Source organism: Elephantulus edwardii, unplaced genomic scaffold (assembly GCF_000299155.1).
Source record: "Elephantulus edwardii isolate Elephantulus edwardi_28Jun2011 unplaced genomic scaffold, EleEdw1.0 scaffold00132, whole genome shotgun sequence".
Lineage (NCBI taxonomy): Eukaryota > Metazoa > Chordata > Mammalia > Macroscelidea > Macroscelididae > Elephantulus > Elephantulus edwardii.
In genome coordinates, this window is record NW_006399882.1 from 1,016,942 (window position 1) to 1,033,980 (window position 17,039).

The 17,039-nt window shown below is 42.7% G+C and overlaps 1 protein-coding gene across 2 annotated transcripts in view; it reads left to right on the plus strand.

Moving 5' to 3' along the window:
- Positions 1-17,039, plus strand: part of PTPRG (protein tyrosine phosphatase, receptor type, G) — a 924,714-nt gene that overhangs the window by 750,766 nt on the left and 156,909 nt on the right. For both annotated transcript variants that reach the window (XM_006893832.1, XM_006893833.1), the window contains exon 7: positions 4,808-4,965. In XM_006893832.1, the coding sequence (XP_006893894.1) occupies positions 4,808-4,965 (158 nt within the window). The remainder of the gene's footprint in view (positions 1-4,807; positions 4,966-17,039) is intronic.

Sequence of the window (17,039 nt, forward strand, 5' to 3'; positions counted from 1 at the left end):
GGATCAGCCCCTCTGGGGAAAGCTCTGCAGATTTTCTGCCCCAAACGTCTGGAGCCCTGGATCCTAGGGCAGGCTGGGGGGGTGTGTGTGTGTGGGGCGTGGCTCAGCGTTCACCAGCCTCAGTCAGAAACGAGGGTGGTGGTTTTACAGGACCGCAGCCCAGCTCCCTGTACGGCCGTGGCCTTTGTGCTGACTATTTGCACAGTCCAGGAAGCACCGAAGCAGCCAGCAGAGGCCAAAACAGTCTGTCCTGGCAGCCAAGCCAGCCCCGGCCCTGTGTGCGCATGGAGATGGTCCCCCGTCATTAGGCTGCCGGTCACAGGCAGAAATGAGGGCCCAGGCTTGCCAGTGGGCCGGAGGGCAGTTCCCTTTTTCCTGGCCTTTTGTCTCACAGTAACTGCTTTTGTCATGTTGATTACAGAACCCTGTGATTTGAAAGGCTGTTGCACTGATCTGTTAATGCTTCTTTATTGCTTTTTAAAAACGATTGGGTTGCACAGTTTGGTGGATGGAGGGAGGGGGTGATGGAAATGGGAGGGATCCAGGAGGGACCTGAAAAGATTGGGTAATGATGGACAAGGTCCAATAGTGATTGATTTTATAAAACATAATGCATGGAAATGACTGTAAGAAACACAATATGAATGAAGAATAGTGTGAAACACAATGTATACGAACTTTGTGAGCAAACTAGTATTTTTTAAAACGTTAAAAAAAAAACCCTGATATATTTTTTAAAAAGTATAATTACCCACTTCCGGGCAAGGGGAGTAGGACTCTAACAGCCAGCCCAGGTTTACCAGCCTCATGAGTAAGAGCAGTGGAGAAACCGCTGTGAATTCATTGTTCCCTAGTGACCTTGTGACCTTGGGTTGCATTTTTTTTCAACCCCTCTGTGTCTTGGTTCCCATTTGTGGAAAATGGATCATGAAAAATACCTGTTGGAGAGACTATGAAGTCAGATACCATCATGATGGCTTAAGAATGTTGAAAGCCTGGTACATCTCAGGGCTGCTTCCAAAAGAATCACAAACTGAGTCTGTTCTCTCACTAGAGCCTAAGATTCTGAATGCTGGCAGGACTGGGAGGGCTTGCTTCTCTGTCTGAGCCTTGGTAGGGCAGTGGTTAAACCATCCTGCTGCTAACCAAAAGGTCAGCAGTTCAGTCCCACCAAATGCCACTCAAGTGAACAATGTGGCCGTCTGCTTCCATGTTAAACACATGGGGGATCAGACATTGTGGGTATTGTAATTAACAACACAGAAAAAAATGTGCATGATTGATTGACGGGGGAGGGGGAAGCTAAGGAAAGGTTTACACGCAGATAGAATCAATCCTGGATGGGTGGTGACTGACGGGTGAGCAAGGAGGGAGGGGCAGCAAAGATTAATAAACAGATAGGTTGAGTGAAGGATAAGACAGTGTATAGTGGGGGCTTGATGAGACATTGTCATGAGCTACATTAATCAATTTTCATTAATCATATAAAACAAAATATATGTGAATGATTGAATGAGAATCAATAAAAAAAGAATTAGAGTCTTGGGAATTCTGAGGGGCACCTCTGAACTGTCCTGCAGCATCAGTGACTCAGAGTCGCCTCACCAGCAGTGGGTTTATTGGGAGATTTGTGGTACGTTCTCTCAGAACGCTTTAAGGGAAGAGCCTTCTCTGTGCTTTCCAGCTTCTGGTGGCTCCAGGCTTGTAGCAGTGGAACATCCCTCTTTGCCTCTCATCTTCACGTGGCTGCCTTTCTTTTGTGAGTGTCGCTCAGTCCCTTGTCCTCTTCTTATAAAGGAAGGTGGGGCCTGCTGGGCCCACCCTACTCTTGTTAGCTAATTCTGCAATGAGTTTCTCAAGGTCACAGTCACAGACACCAGACTTTAGGATTTGAATGTATCTTTCTGCAGGATACACCATCAGCCCTTAACCCCTGCATTACGGACTCCAGCAATCTGGTTTTCTATCTCATGCTTATAAACCTAGAGTAATTGGAAGATCTCCTTCGCTAGGGCTATTGTGAGTTTTAAATCAATTAATATATAGGAAACTCAGAACAGGGTCTAGTACATACAAACCATCACTGTCACATCAATTCTGACTCAAAGCAGCCCTACAGGACAGAGAAGAACCGCTCCATACAAGCTCTGCTGGTGGGTTGCACTACTAATCGATTGTCTCTGGCATTTCAAATCCAGCAGGAGCAAAGCTACGTAGTCTCCTCTGGTTTGAAATTACAGCTTTGGAAACCCAGTGGAAGGTCTATGTGAATTGGAACCACCTTGGCAGCCATGATTGAGTGCAGTAGGGTGATCTTAATAGGTAGTGGTTTCAAGCTACCAGCCTTTTGGTAACAAATGAGTGCTTAACCAACCACACCCCTAGCACTTCTATTTGGCATATACAGTAAGTGGAAGTAAATGTTGTCAGCATGTAATATAATAGTGCATGGTATATGCTGTTGTTGTTACATGTCATCAAGTCTATTCCAACTCATAGCTGATCCTCCAGCCTAACTTATAATAAATACTAAATAAGTGAGAAGTCTTCTTTGACTAAACCCCGCAAAAGGAAAACTTCTGAAGGTGAAACTCCTAAGGTAGATGATGTCTGTTGGGTTTTGTGTTACCACCGGACTTGTAATGTTCTTGTATCTAGAAACACAAATTTGCCCAAATAACCTGTATTGGCTGTTCTGCATGAAAGATATGAAGGAGGAGGAGGAAGTGTAAGGCTTGGGAAGAACATGGGGGTCCCTATAGGTGTGTTCATGGAACCCTGGAGTCCTCAGAAAAGTCCCAGAGCAAGGATGGATACCATAGAGGAACTAAGGCAAGCTCTTAACAGAATTGTTGTTGTTGTTATGTGCCATCGAGTCGCTTGCGACTCATAGTGACCCTATGTACAACAGCTCTAAACTCTGCTCTGTCCTGTACCAATCTCACAGTCTCTGACACACTCATCCCCATTGCCCCAGTCACTGAATCAATCCATCTCCCAGAGGACCTTCCCCTCCTGCGCCTGCCCTCCAGATAACAGAATTATAAAAACTTTATTATTTATATCCTTCATTGTGGTAAAGAAAGAAGATTTAGATCTGAACCTCATCCTCAGAGGACCTGCATTTTGATGAGAACCTTCTGCAGCTGGTGAAGAAAGCAGGATGGTCCCATTGTTCAGTTTGGAGAGATGATAAAGCCATGAGCCCATCAACTCTGTTGAGTTTTCTATCCCTGCTTTTGGGTTTTTATGCATGCTGTTCCCATTACCTAAAATAGTCATCTTGTTCTCCTCAGTTTTTACCTTGCTAACTTGGCAATGGAAGTCGGGAAATCAGAAGACAAATTGCACTGGGAAATCTGCTGTCAGGGACCTCTCCAGAGTACTGAGAAGCAACATTGTCAGTCTAGAGACTAAGGTGCATATGATCCAGGCTGTTACTTGCTATGCATCAGAGGGCTGGACAATGACTAAAGATGGCAGAAGAATCAATGCCTTTGAATTTTGGTGCTGGAGAAGAGTCTTGAACATACCATAGACTGCCAAGAAAACAAATAATTCTGTCTTGGAGAGGGTGAAACTAAGTTTATCCCTGGAGGATAGGTCTTCAAAGCTCTGTCTCAATTACTTTGGGCATGTGGCCAGGAAGGACAAATCTTTGGAGAAGGACATAGTACTTGAAAGGGTGAAGGTAATAGCACAGGAGAAGACAACCCTGAATGAGATGCATTTATACAGTAACTGGAGCAGTGGGGGTAGGTGTGTCGGAGTGAGTGAGACTGGCTCAGGACAGGGCAGGCTTCAGAGCTGTTGTACATAGGGTCGCTGTGAGTCTCAGGCAACTCAATGGCACATAACAGCAACTCCGTGTGACTCATTTCGCACTGCTGCTTTCTGGCATCCCACTGGTAATTACTTCATAAATATTTGATAAACACAGGTTCTCTGGTGAAATAAGATTGAAAAAGGATGAATTAAAGCAAGTCAGACCATACACCATAATTCATGGCAGCACTGTTTGCAGTAGCCAAAATGTGGATCACCCTAAAAATCCAGCAACAGATGAACAAAATCTAGCATATGAAGGAATATTAATCAGCCATTGAAAAAGAAGTCCTAACACATGCCATCACACTCTCCATGCTGCATGAAATAAGTCACTTGGCCAAACTTGAATATAGTAAGGTTCCATTCATGGAACTATAGGATATAAAAACAGGCATATAGAGGCCACAGTTCATTAGTGGTTACAAGGGGGTGGGGATGGGAAAGGGGAGTCATTGCTTCAAAGGCACCAAGCAAGCGTCTGCTAAGGATGGAAAAATTTGGAAACAGTGACGATGATGGTACAACATGTAGAACGTAATTAACGTCACTGAATTATACATGTAAAAATGGTTGAAATGGCAAAAGTTTTGTTACACATATTTTGTAATCACAATGAGAAAAGCAAATCGGAGCCATTTTCCTCTCTGCAGGACTTCTCAGAGGCTCCTGCGCTGGGGCTGTGCCCTGCTGGCTGCTGGGGGAAAGGAAGTGATTGATTGTGCTATCACCCAGTGTTGTTAACCATGGAATTCTTTTCTTCCTGGGATCCAGCGCAGGGTGGTTGTCCTCAGATATACCCCGAGAAGCGCCCGATTTGTTTGCTGTGGCTCTCTCACCACCAAATGTTAGTGCTTCTCAGGATGTAAACAAACAGAAGGCTTGTGATGGGGTACCCGCATTGCAAGAGTTTTAACTGTGTGTCTGCAGCATGGTGCAGCCTGTAATTATGCTTTTCTTCTCTCTCTCTTTCCCCAAACAGAGAAGGAGACCTTCCTGGATCCCTTTGTCCTCCGAGACCTCCTGCCTGCATCCCTGGGCAGCTATTACCGGTACACAGGTTCCTTGACCACCCCACCGTGTAGTGAAATTGTGGAATGGATAGTCTTCCGGAGACCTGTCCCCATCTCCTACCACCAGGTAGACACTAAGTTTCACACGAGGTCCTTGGTTCTACGCGTTTGTGTTAATTGAACAACTGGACACTATTGGAATACTACACTGAAGGGTTTTGATCCTCACCTTTTCCTTCATGCAACAAATATGTTTGAACCCAAGAATTCTAAAAGGGAAGCCTGGGGTCTCGCTCCAAATTAACAGAGTAGCTAAGGAGAATCACAGGCATGAGTTCAGGTCATATTTAAGGATCAGGTCACGAGGAGATACAGGTAGCTATCTTCTATGAAGAAGTGCTGGTAGCATCGTGGGTAAGTGGTAGAGTGCTAACAGAAAAGTCAGCTGTTCTAGCCCAGAAGCTGTTCCACGGGAGAAACATGAGGCAGTCTATTTCCTTGGCCATCCCCTAGGGCTGTTCTGCTCTGTCCTGTAGGCTTGCCTTAAGTCATAATTTACTCCAACAGCTATGTTTTGTGGATTCTCTACAGCGATAATGGAGACCTTGGGTGGTGTAAAAGGCAAACACCCTCAGCTACTAACCAAAACGTTCAAGTTCACATCCTTCCAGATGTACCTCATCAGAACTGTAGAGAGCAGGTCTCTAACACACGTGAGGGGACTGCAAATCAAGGTTGACTCAACAGCAGTTAGTTTTTATGATGAAGATACCCTGTTCAAGGTACTCTTAGACACTCCATATACTTGTTATCCCACTTAATTGATATGGACCACAGTCTTAGGAGGTAAATACTCCTGGTTCCCTTGTGTTACAAAGGAAGAAAGAAACACTGAGGTTGAGTAAGTAGTTCAAGGCCACACAGCTGGCTGCCAACCTATGGCATCTGGCTCCAGAGATTGTGCTTTTAACCACTAAGCCTGCACACAGTCCAAAAAAAAAAAGATTCTCATACATGAAGAGATGACGTTAAAACGTATCATTGATTGAGCTCTCTGTGTAGCAAGATCTTTACTAAGCATTTTATATGTCAGTGTCCAGTGGCAAGACAATGTTAAGAGATTGTTTTGTGACCGTTATGCACATGAGGACATTGCAGGGCAGAGAGAGATGGTGGAAGTATGTCCAAGGATTCATACTTTAGAATGAGGAAGTCAGAAGCAAAGTCCAAGTTCACCTGTCTCCAAAACCCAGGCTGGGTTTGATGAGAAAGCGGCTACATACTGCTGCTCCCTTCTGATAGTGGCCTAGACTGATTTCATGGGAAGGTGAGATAAGTTCATTGTGGTTAGGAACTGATGCCATGAAGAAGGATTGTGAGCAATGTCAAAGGAATAGATGTCACCAGAAGGGGGAGGAGCCTTGAATCCACTTTGAGAGGAATAACTAATGTAAGGAGAACTCTGAAATGCAATATGTCAGTTGTAAAAAATTCACCATGCTCCAAGTGTGGATGAAGTGTAAGATTTCTTCCACATGAATCTAGAAAGTAAATCCAGGATGAGTGGGATAGGATTTCTAAGAAAGAGGATTTGTGTCATTAATTTAGATTGTCTGAAAACTGTCAGAGTCCTCTGAAGATCTGTCCTCAGAATGTCCCACCAAACTTGACAGCTAATTATAAGGACATTGTAGAGAGAATGAAAAATTTTAGAATTGAGATTGCAGTACAGTTTCTTACCACTAGGCCACCAGAACTCACTATAATATCATTGAAGTAATTAAGACACAAGGAACAAGATAATGAATCTGGCCACATGAGGGATAAGCCAAAATCTTCCTTAACCAGAACACAGGGTACAGAGTGGGGGTGGGGATAAGTAAAGTTGCCTAGTGCCTTGTTCAGACCACTTCTGAATTCAAGAAACAAACTCATGTAGAAGAATTATTTCAAAAAAACAAGAAGAACCTCCTGAGATGAAGCCAGTTGAGTCTCATCCTGACCAAGACCAGAACCAGGAAATAGACTGTTCTCTCTTTTAAGGGCCATATGGTGTCTTAAATCTCTAGTGGCCTAGTAGGTAAAGAGCTTCATAACCAACTCAAAGACATGGGGTTCAAATCCACCAACTGCTCTGCAGGAGAAAGATGGACCATCATGCCACGTCCCTCCTATGTGATTTACTGCCCCTGAAAACTGATGTAGAACCAACTACTAATAGCACGTAGCGCCAATGATGCCGTAAAGCTCTGAGTTTCTGTCTCAAATTTGTACTTTTGTGCTTATGTAAAATCCATGTCTCTTCCCTCTCCTCCTGTAGTTTCTCTTGATTGCTTAGCCCAAGATGATTGCTCATGCAGCCAGCTGATCTTTCAACTCAAGGAGTCACTCCCAACGGGCAACAGTTGGAGTCAAGCATAGTGTCTGTTAAGTCATTAAAGAGGATGGAGTGAAAAAAGCCATCCCATGAGCTAGTTAGCCTGGGGCCAGATGTCCATTCTTGATAAAATCAGCCAAGGAGTTGGCTTGGGATAGAGTCCCAAGGCCTACAATGTTGTCCTTCTGGAGGTAAATGGGGAACAGCCTCTACCAGGAGCTATAGATAGAGACATTGTAGCTCTCTCACACTCTAGGTGACATGGGACCAGGTTAGATTTATCTCACCTCTGTTGTCAGAGGTTATACTTTAAAATAAAATATTCTTTTCTTCTATTCATTCTACTTGGACAAAAGAGGAGAACCTGGCAATTTTGTTTTTATCATTTTTCTGCGCAAACTCTAAAAGCCTTAAGAAGATAATGAAATATGAAATGAATTTTCTTCCTAATGGTGAAGCCAAGATTGTTTATTAAAGTCCAGATAGATCTGTAGGGGGAGGGGCTTTTAAAAGATAACACTTTTAAAAAAATATTATATATTGGTTTACTCACAAAGTTCATATACATTGTGTTTCACTCTGTTCTTCATTCATGTTGTTTTTCATACAGTCATTCCCATGCATTATGTTTTATAAAACCAGTCACCATTGCACCTTGCCCATCATGACCCAATCTTTTCAAGTCCCCACTGGATTCCTACCCCCACCACCACCACCACCAAATTGTGCTACCCTGTGGTTTCAGTCCTACCCATCCTCACCCCTCTGCTCCCCTCCTCTCCCCCTTTGAGTCCCATGCATGTTTTACTGGTTATCCTTCTATTTTTACAATAATGGTCTTAATGCATTATTTATCCGTATGAAACTGAGTTAGTTCACTCAGCTTAATACTCTGCAGTCTCTCTCAATTTATGTAGTACTTTTCTAAATCACTGTTCCTGAGTGCTGTATAGTATTCCATTGTGTGAATTTAGCATAATTTCTCATCCCATTAAGTTGTGGTTGGCTATTTAGAATGTTTCCATGATCTTGTAATGGTGAATAATGCTGCTATGAACATTGGTGTATAGATCTGTTTGTGTCTCAGTTCAGTCTCTTTGGGGTATAGTCCTAGTAGTGGAATAGCTGTGTCATACAGAGTTTCTATGTTCATCTTTTTGAGGAAACCCCAAACTGACTTCCAACATGCTTGTACCATTTTACAATCCCACCAATAATGTACAAGTTACCACTTCTCCACATCCTCTCTTAACATTTATTGCTTGTTGCCCTGCTAAACTTTGCTACTGCTACTGGGGTAAGATGGTATCTCATTGTGGCTTTGATTTGCATCTTTCTTATTGCCAGTGATTTTGGGTATTTCTTCATGTGTCTGTTGGGCACCCAAATATCTTTCCATGTCTTTGCCCATTTTATAACTGCGTTTTCAGTCTTTTTCTTCTGGAGGTCCAGGAGTATTTTGCAAGCTTTGCTATGAGACCCTTGTCTGAAATGGTATTGCTGAGTATTTGCTTCTCTTTCAAAAGATAACCTGTTTGTCAGCTCAGGCAAGTGCTCGCTTTCCCCCCCTTTCCCATCCAAAAGATTTAAAGACTAGAGATAATGAGATTGGGAAATAAAAGTTTAACTACTTTTTGGTTGGATGTCTTGTGAGGAAAAGCAGCAAAGAATGGTAGCTGATTAATTGGGTAGAAATAGCAGCCATTGACACATTGTGCTTTATTGCAACTTTAGGTGGTGACTGGGCCAAAGGAAAGGCAGAGTTTGGGGCCTGAATTGTCCTGTCACGTGCTGTCAGTTAGAAGCATTTTAACATTTGGAAAGTGCTTTGTTAACATCTGTGTGTGTGTTTTCACTCCCAGCCACCCTGCCCTGAGAGAGAGCAGTAATGGAAGCATTCTTTCTGTGATGTTCAGTTCCAGACTCTCTGTGGGTATTGTTGGCAATAGTGAAGAAGTACATTAATTACATAGGCTTCCCATTTTCTTTATTGTAAATTGCCACCAGACAGTATTTTATCAGACTCTGATTCATTTGTGTCCCCATCTCTCTTCTCACGGGGCCCAACAGCTCATTTTCACGGGGCGGAACTCTGCAGCACACAGGTCACAGCTGGGTCAGCCTTCAGGAAGGAGAACATTACCCTCCAAGTTTTATCGCCTCAGCCCTCCCCACACGGGTCCTGCCAACATTCTTTCTCAAGTTAGCACAGGGTGTTCATTTCACAACGGCGGACAGCCAGTTCAGAAAATCCAAGTGGTCAGGGATTCCAAGACGGCTTCCTTCCCAAAGAGAGCACTCCTAGTCACGCCTCTGCTACTCCCAGGTCTTTCTCTCCTCTCTTCTCTCTCTCCATTCAGTACAGTGTCTTGTGAGCAGTGGAAACAAGAGCTTGTGCACCAAAAAAATAAAGGGAGGTCACCACAACTGGTGGCGTGTGTGATGTGGAGTACTTTGAAGGTTTCCAGAATAAATAGGAGCCCCCCTTCGTTTGTGTCTTTTTTTTTCTTCTTTTTTGTGACTCATTAGATATTCATACCAGCCCTGTTGCCAGTGAACTCTGCCTCTGGTTTATGTCATAATGTAGAGTCAATAACATGTTGCCTTGATTGGCCAGTAGTTTGCGTGTGTTTTATTTAAGACTCCCTTGAACATCAACTTGAAACATTAGGAAGACATTATTTCCTGGCCTTGACATCCAAACGAAATGGTGCCATTCTCAGTCCTGGTAATTCAGCTCAATTCATTGCTGTCTGTAGTCAAAACTGACTCATTGCAGACCCTCCAAGCTGACCTTCACAGGCAGTTAATCGCATGGGAGGAAATTACCCATCTTCCTACCTCGGAGGCCCTGGTGGATTCAGGTTTCCAGAAGTGCCACCTTTGAGTTGGCGGTGCTGGACTGAGAGGTAATCGGAAACAGGGCTAGCATGTTGAGACAGGGTCCATAATGTTCATGATCATTGTTGATGTCCATGTCATTGGATTGGGATTTTTAAATTTTTTTTTTTTCTTTCTAATGCTGGAACAACAGTACTCGGGTGATAATTCATTGGCCATTGTTAATTATCCAAACCCTCCTTTCCTAGTATTGGTGGAGAATGGCCAGAAATACAAGCTGAGTTTAGAAGAGTCCATGGTACTAGGGATAGCATTGCCAATGTCAGATGGATCTTGAGTGAAATCAGAGAATACCAAAAGAATGTCTGTGTTTCATTGACTATGCAAAGGCATTGTCAACAAAGGAGCCCAATAATAATCCCAGAACACTTGATTGTGCTTATGTGAAACCTATACTGAGACCTATGAATAGAGAAAGGAAACACGTCATAGTTCAAAAATCAAGGAGGGAGTGTGTCAGGGGCATATCCTTTCTCCAGACCTTTTCCATCTATATGCAGAACCGATCATTCAGGAGGCTGGATTCTGTGAAGAGGAATATGGCATCAGTATTGGAGGAAGACTCATCAACAACCCATGTTATGCAGATGACACAACCTTGCTTGCTAAAACAGTGGAGGATGTGAAACATTTGCTACAGAAGGTCAAAGGCTGCAGTCATCAATATGGATTGAATCTCGACATCAAGAAAACCAAGATTCTTACCACTCAGCCAATTGGCAACATCTTGATAGCTGGAGAAGAGACTGAGCTTGTTAACAATTTCGTCTTGCTTGTGTCCACAATCAACACTCTTGGCACCAGCAGTCAGGAAATCACAAGACGAGTTGCATTGAGAAAGTCTATTGTGAGGGGCCTGTCCAGAGTGCTAAGGAGCAATGATGTCTTGTCTAGAGACTAAAATGCATCTGATCCAAGCCATGGTCTCTCAGTTACTTGTTATGCATCTGAGAGTGATGATGAATACCAGACGAAGAATCACTGACTTTGAGTTGTGGTGCTGGAGAAGAGTACTGAACTTACCATGGACTGCCAAGAGAACAAAACAGGTCTGGTCTGGAGAGGGTGAGACCAGGTTGCTCCTTGGATTTTGAAACTTCTTCTCATGTGCTTTGGGCATGTTGCCAGGAGGGACAAGTCCTTGGAAGATAACATGCTTGGAAAGGTGGAGGAGGATCAGCTCAGGAGATGAAGACCCTGGATAAGATGGATTGACATAGTGACTGAGTCAATGGGGGCAGCTGTGCCAGAGTGAGATTGGCTCAGGATAGGGCAGGGTTCAGAGCTCCTGTTCATAGGGTCATTATGAGTCGTGGTCAACACGAGGGCACATACAACATCTGATGGCTTAGTAGGGAGTGGCATTGCTGACCCATACATGGCACCTTTACCATGGCTCAAATCCAACAGCGACTCCATAAGAGAAAAATGGGCAATCTCCTCCCATTCACTTTACAGCCTTGGAAGCCCAGTGGAGGGTCAACTATGAGTCACTTCTGACTCCGTGGCAATGACTTTGATTGCCTGAGAGTTTAAAATCTAACACAGCTAGTCATTTTCCCCAACATGAATTTCATTTGAATGCTTGTTGGAGGCTTAATTAAGGGCAATTAATTAAGTAATAAAGGGCAATTAATTAAATAATTAAGTCTGAATAAATGACGCTTGTTTAATGTTGAGTTCTGTCAGTGTCTGGTTTTTGGGGTTTTTTTTTAATTACCCCCTTCCCCAAATAGCAAGCTGGAATAGATAGGAAACGTTTATCTGCATGATCTTTTTTTCTGCCATATAGTAAAGCAGCTGTTAAGACCACATGCTTTGAGGTCAAACTGTGGATGCCACTCTTGGCTCTAATCTCTGGCCAAACGACCTGACCACTCCATGACTCAGTGCCTCACAGATATGAGTAATGTGCCCAGTGGCTGTTAGACAGTGTTCTTGTTGCTACTGCTACTACAGTCTCCCGGGCAGCACTTCCCAGGAGAAATAAAATGTAAGTTACAAACACCAGCACATTAAAGCTGTAAAAAGGAGAAGATGACATTAACTTCAATACTCTAGATTCTTTAACCCACTGGCATTCACTTCCTAAACAACAGGCCTACAGAAACTCTGTGAACTTTGATAAATGTCGAGAGCTGTAGAGGAGCTACAGGCCTTTTGTTCGTAGGGTCGCTATGAGTCATGCACAACTTGAAGGTAATCAGCAATGACGACATACCTCAAACAGGGTCATTTTAACATGCAGAATCAGGACGACATACCTCAAACAGGGTCATTTTAACATGCAGAATCAGGCTCATTTTCATGGGAGTAACATATCTCTCACAATCGCCTCATCTCTAAAATGCATCTCAAGGCTGCAATGATGAGTGTATATAACTTACTTCAGAACATTCCTGTCCCAATGCTACATAATGTGTAGTGCAAATTAATAGTTTTGTTTTATAACAACTACGTAAAGATGCCACCATCAATCCTAACCAAATAGCTCTCTTTGTTGATTACAGTTTAATCTTTAATGTAGAAGGCATTTCTTAATCATATTTATGCAAAAACAGAATAAAAGACGAAATCTAGATCTCCAGTGAGACACGACCCTGAATTTAATTGGCTATTCTATTTTATTTTTGTTCAGTAAGTAGGAACCAGGGATTTAATATTCCATCATTATTGGCTTGTTTCACAATGAGGCAACAAAACAGGGCCTGCCCTGACATCCTGCATATGATTGGGGAAGCTGAAGTGTGTCTGTGACCATGGGTGTGACGTTTCAGTTCTTAATGCTTACCCTGGAGTTTCTTATGGAGATGATAATGGGCTCTGGTTTTGTTTAATTGCCATTATATATCTATCCTTTCAGAAAGTATGCATCGCAGCCTTCTAATGGTTCATAATGATACTGCTTTTGGTTTTCTGTCCTTCAGCTGCACGGAGGCTTCCCCCACCGCCTGTGGACAGAAGCCCTTGCCCGTGAATGGCATGGAAAGATTTCAACTTTTCCTGTGATTCAGACTGACAGATTAAAAATTAATTATTCTTTATAATATTTATATAATAAAAACTAAGTTGAAATGATTTATATACACTTCCAGCCAACACATTGCCAATTCAAGGTTAAAATTGTTCTTGAGGGAGCACCAGTTAAAATGCAGTTCCAACTCCCCAAGCAGGGATAAAGGAAGAAGTTTTACAGGTTCACGTCCAAAGTTAAAAAGTCAATTTAATATTAGAGAAGTAAAAACTTTCATTTAGTTTTACTAAATGATAAAACCTTCATTAGTTATATTAAAGTAAAGATAAATCCAAGTGCGTTTATGACCTGCTTCTGAGAGAGGATAGAAGCCAGGCCATTCTGAGAGGGTGACACGCCTTTCTACACCTGCCATCTTGTCCTTAGCTTTCATTTCTTTATGTGTTGGGACATCATGTGTTTCTCTCCATCATTCAAGAGAGGGAACAGACTCTTGGGGGCAGCGGCAGATGGCCTGCCTTGGCTGGCTTTTGTTGTTCCTGTTACCATTGTTAGGTGTAGTCAAGTCCACTGTGACTTACAGCAGTCCTGTGAACAGCAGAGCAAAACCTTGCACTCTTGTGCATTGTCTTCACATCGGCCTTGGGGTCACCTAACAGGGATGGCTCGGGGACTTCTGCTATTACCACATTCCATTTCTCCACTGCAGTATTACTCTTTCAGTTAACAGTGCTAGGGGTACCTATTATATACTGCTGAGAACTGGTTGGGATTTTGGTAAATAGAGACACTCAGAGCCGAGTTTCCAGTCTTCACAGCACTTCACAATTCATGTGTGAACTTGGACAGTTGGCTTTATATCTTTGAGTATAGTTACCTTGTCAACCAAAAATACAATTACTGCTACTATTAATAATAAACTGTGACTGATGTGAGGATTAAGAATGAGAAAATACTTAGAACTCTTAGCACAGTGGTTTTGGTGGTGTTAGGGGCTATGGAGTCAGTTTCTACTCTTAGTGACCAATATGTAGAGTAGAAATATCCTGTAAGGTATTCTAGGCTGTAATCTTTACAGCAGAAAACTTATAGGCTTTCCTTTCCCAGTATCTTCCCTGAACCCTGAGTAGTTTAGAACCACCACCCCTTTGGTTAGCAGTTGAGTGCTTAAATGCTGCACCCACTAGAGCTCCTTTAACATAATATTGAACTGTGATAAACACATAGTAAAATGTTAGCTGTTATTATTAATGATGTATAATAGTGCTATGGAGGTTATATGAGGTTAGTGTTTTAAGGTAAGAAGACATTAAAAAGAAGACTATCTATAAATTACTTAACAAAATGCCGCCATACAACTCACTGTTATCAAGTCAGAACCTCCTCATACCTGACCCTTATGTGGGTTTTCAGATGCTGTAAATCTCACAGGACATTGTCTATCTTTCTTTCTTGGAGCAGCTGACAGATTTGAACCACCACCTTTGGATTGGCAGCACAGCTCTCTATCCACAAGGCCACCAGAGCTCCCTCTAACACAAGTTAGTGAGGAGGAAAAGGATGAGGACACAGATATGGCATCTTACGTGGTAACAATTAGGTTATCACATTCCTTATAAAATGGTCATGACAGCATTACTGCTTATTGTACTCTTACTCTATAGCAATCACGCCAGACACTTTACATGTGGGTACTCTTGTTAATTGTGGTGAAAACTATATGATGAGAATGCCATTCCCTCCACTGGATAGTTGACGATACTGAACCACGGAAAAAAATGGATCATTTAACCAGGACAAATAGCAAATAGAGTTTCAGAACAGAATTTGAACCCAAGCATCAAGAGTTGAGTTTTGAGGTTGTGATAATAAGTACAGATTAGATCATTCAGGCCTCATAGTTAGGGTAGGACACTACTGAAAGCTGTTAAACAGAGGTGTGACATGAGCTCATGCCACATTTTAGACAGATCACCATGTGACTGTTAACCAGATAGTGAGCTGAACACCAAATTAACAACCACACATAGGTCTGAGTCAGAGAAGTCCAGAAAGCCAGGGCGAAGCATGATTTTATCTGTGAAGTATATTCTGTGGCTCTGAAGTTACATGGGCTGCCATGCTGCACAATCCAGGGACATCTTCACATCCTTTGGAATGAGACAGTGGAGATGCAAGTGGTGGTCAAGTTTGCCTTGGGCTGCGAATCTGATTTCAACAAGGATGAGGACCAAAGAGAATCTGACAGTGGTGTATAATGGAGTTTCCGCAAGTACCGGCCCAGCTCACCTGCCAGAGTGAGACATGTCACCTCCTCTCATCAGCCCAAGAATCAAGGCGCTCCTCCACTCAGTGGCCAGGAAGCCCTCTCCTGTCAGTTACTGAAGAGACAGCCCACTGACAACTTTCATTCCACTAAGAAGAATGGCAGGTCCTAGTGACTGTGCCAGCCCCCTCACAGGACGTTTGATGGGTCTGTGAAGTGTGTCCTCCTTATCCTTTTTGTGTGACTGTCAAGCAAAGCCCTGGTCCAGTTGACAGTATAATATCGTTGGGGTCATCAGTTCACTCTCAGAACCATCGCATCCTTCCTTCAAAATCTTTGGGCAAGTGGAATTAATGACAAGGACGTGGCTGAGCTTTTAAGCCATAGCATGTCATTAAGCTGTAAGTGCAATTTAAGCAAAAAGCATTTTTGTGCTCAATTCCAACCCAGCCTCTGTCTACAGTTATGTGACTAATTCCTCTCCAAGTCATCAGGAAGAAACTTTTTAGAACTTAGTGTCAACTGCGAGAAGATGAGAGACACAAATATTCTAGAGAATAAACAAACTTTAGAGTGATTTTGGCTTAACTAGTCTTCCAGGCTCGCTTGTCCTGGCAAATCAGGGGTGAAATTATTTCAAGACAGATGGATGTCTCTTCTAGAAAATTTCTGGCCTAACTTGCTGTGTGTGGCAACCTGTTTCATCTTTTAAGAAAACACCCTGAAAGTTAAGGAAGTGCTCCTTTTATTCAGTGCACATCTCTCAGGCTTTAAGTTAATTTCCTCCCCTCTTGCCTTCTCTGGACATGAAGGAGAGCTGTTCATCATCTTCCACATACAAGGGCCTTTAATCAGATTACTCCTCGGTCGCTTTTTCTTCAGACTGGACAATTTCACTTCCTTTCACCGTTCCTCACAGATCTATTCTGTCCTTTTAATCATTCTGGTTAGTCCTTCTCTGGACTGTCTACAGAGGGCCTTTGTTAATTCCTCTCATCTAAATTGAAGAAGTTATTCTTCTCTCAGAAAATCTCAACTCTTCTCCTCAGTTTTGGATGCATTCAGTCTGATTTTAGGAGCCCACTCAAGTGGTTCGACATTGATGCTTTGAGGTGATTCCCCCTGCTTTTTGAGCATCTCTAGCTGTCTTCAAATGTAGGTCACATTTTAGTGGAGCCAACAATCCCATTTACTGATTTTTCTGCGATTTATGGCCTTTCTCTCTCTACTAGAAATAAAAAAGGAACAACAGAATGAAGGAGGGGAAGGAAGATGAGTTCTAGAGAGTTAAATAAATACCATTTGAGTTGTTAAGTGAAGAAGAGAGAATTGAAGTAATACTCGAGTACTGTGGAATAAATAATACAGGCGAAACATGCCTGAAAGACAGCCCTTACTTAGTTACTTTGATGATAAAGCAGAAAAGGTTTCATGTTTTATGACCACTGTACTTAAGCAGAAAAATTTAAGGAGAGGGTAGAAAGATAGGTGAGTCTATGATTCTACACAAGTGAAATTATTTTGCTTGACCAAAATCACTGTGTAAGTTCATGGGGTTTTTTTTTTTTGGGGGGGGGGTTTGTGTGGCTTTTTTATAATTTTTTATTTTTATAGAGGTTTTGGATTTCCATTCATTCATTGCCACAATTTTCTCCCTTCCCACCCCTCCCCACCAGCTTGTTT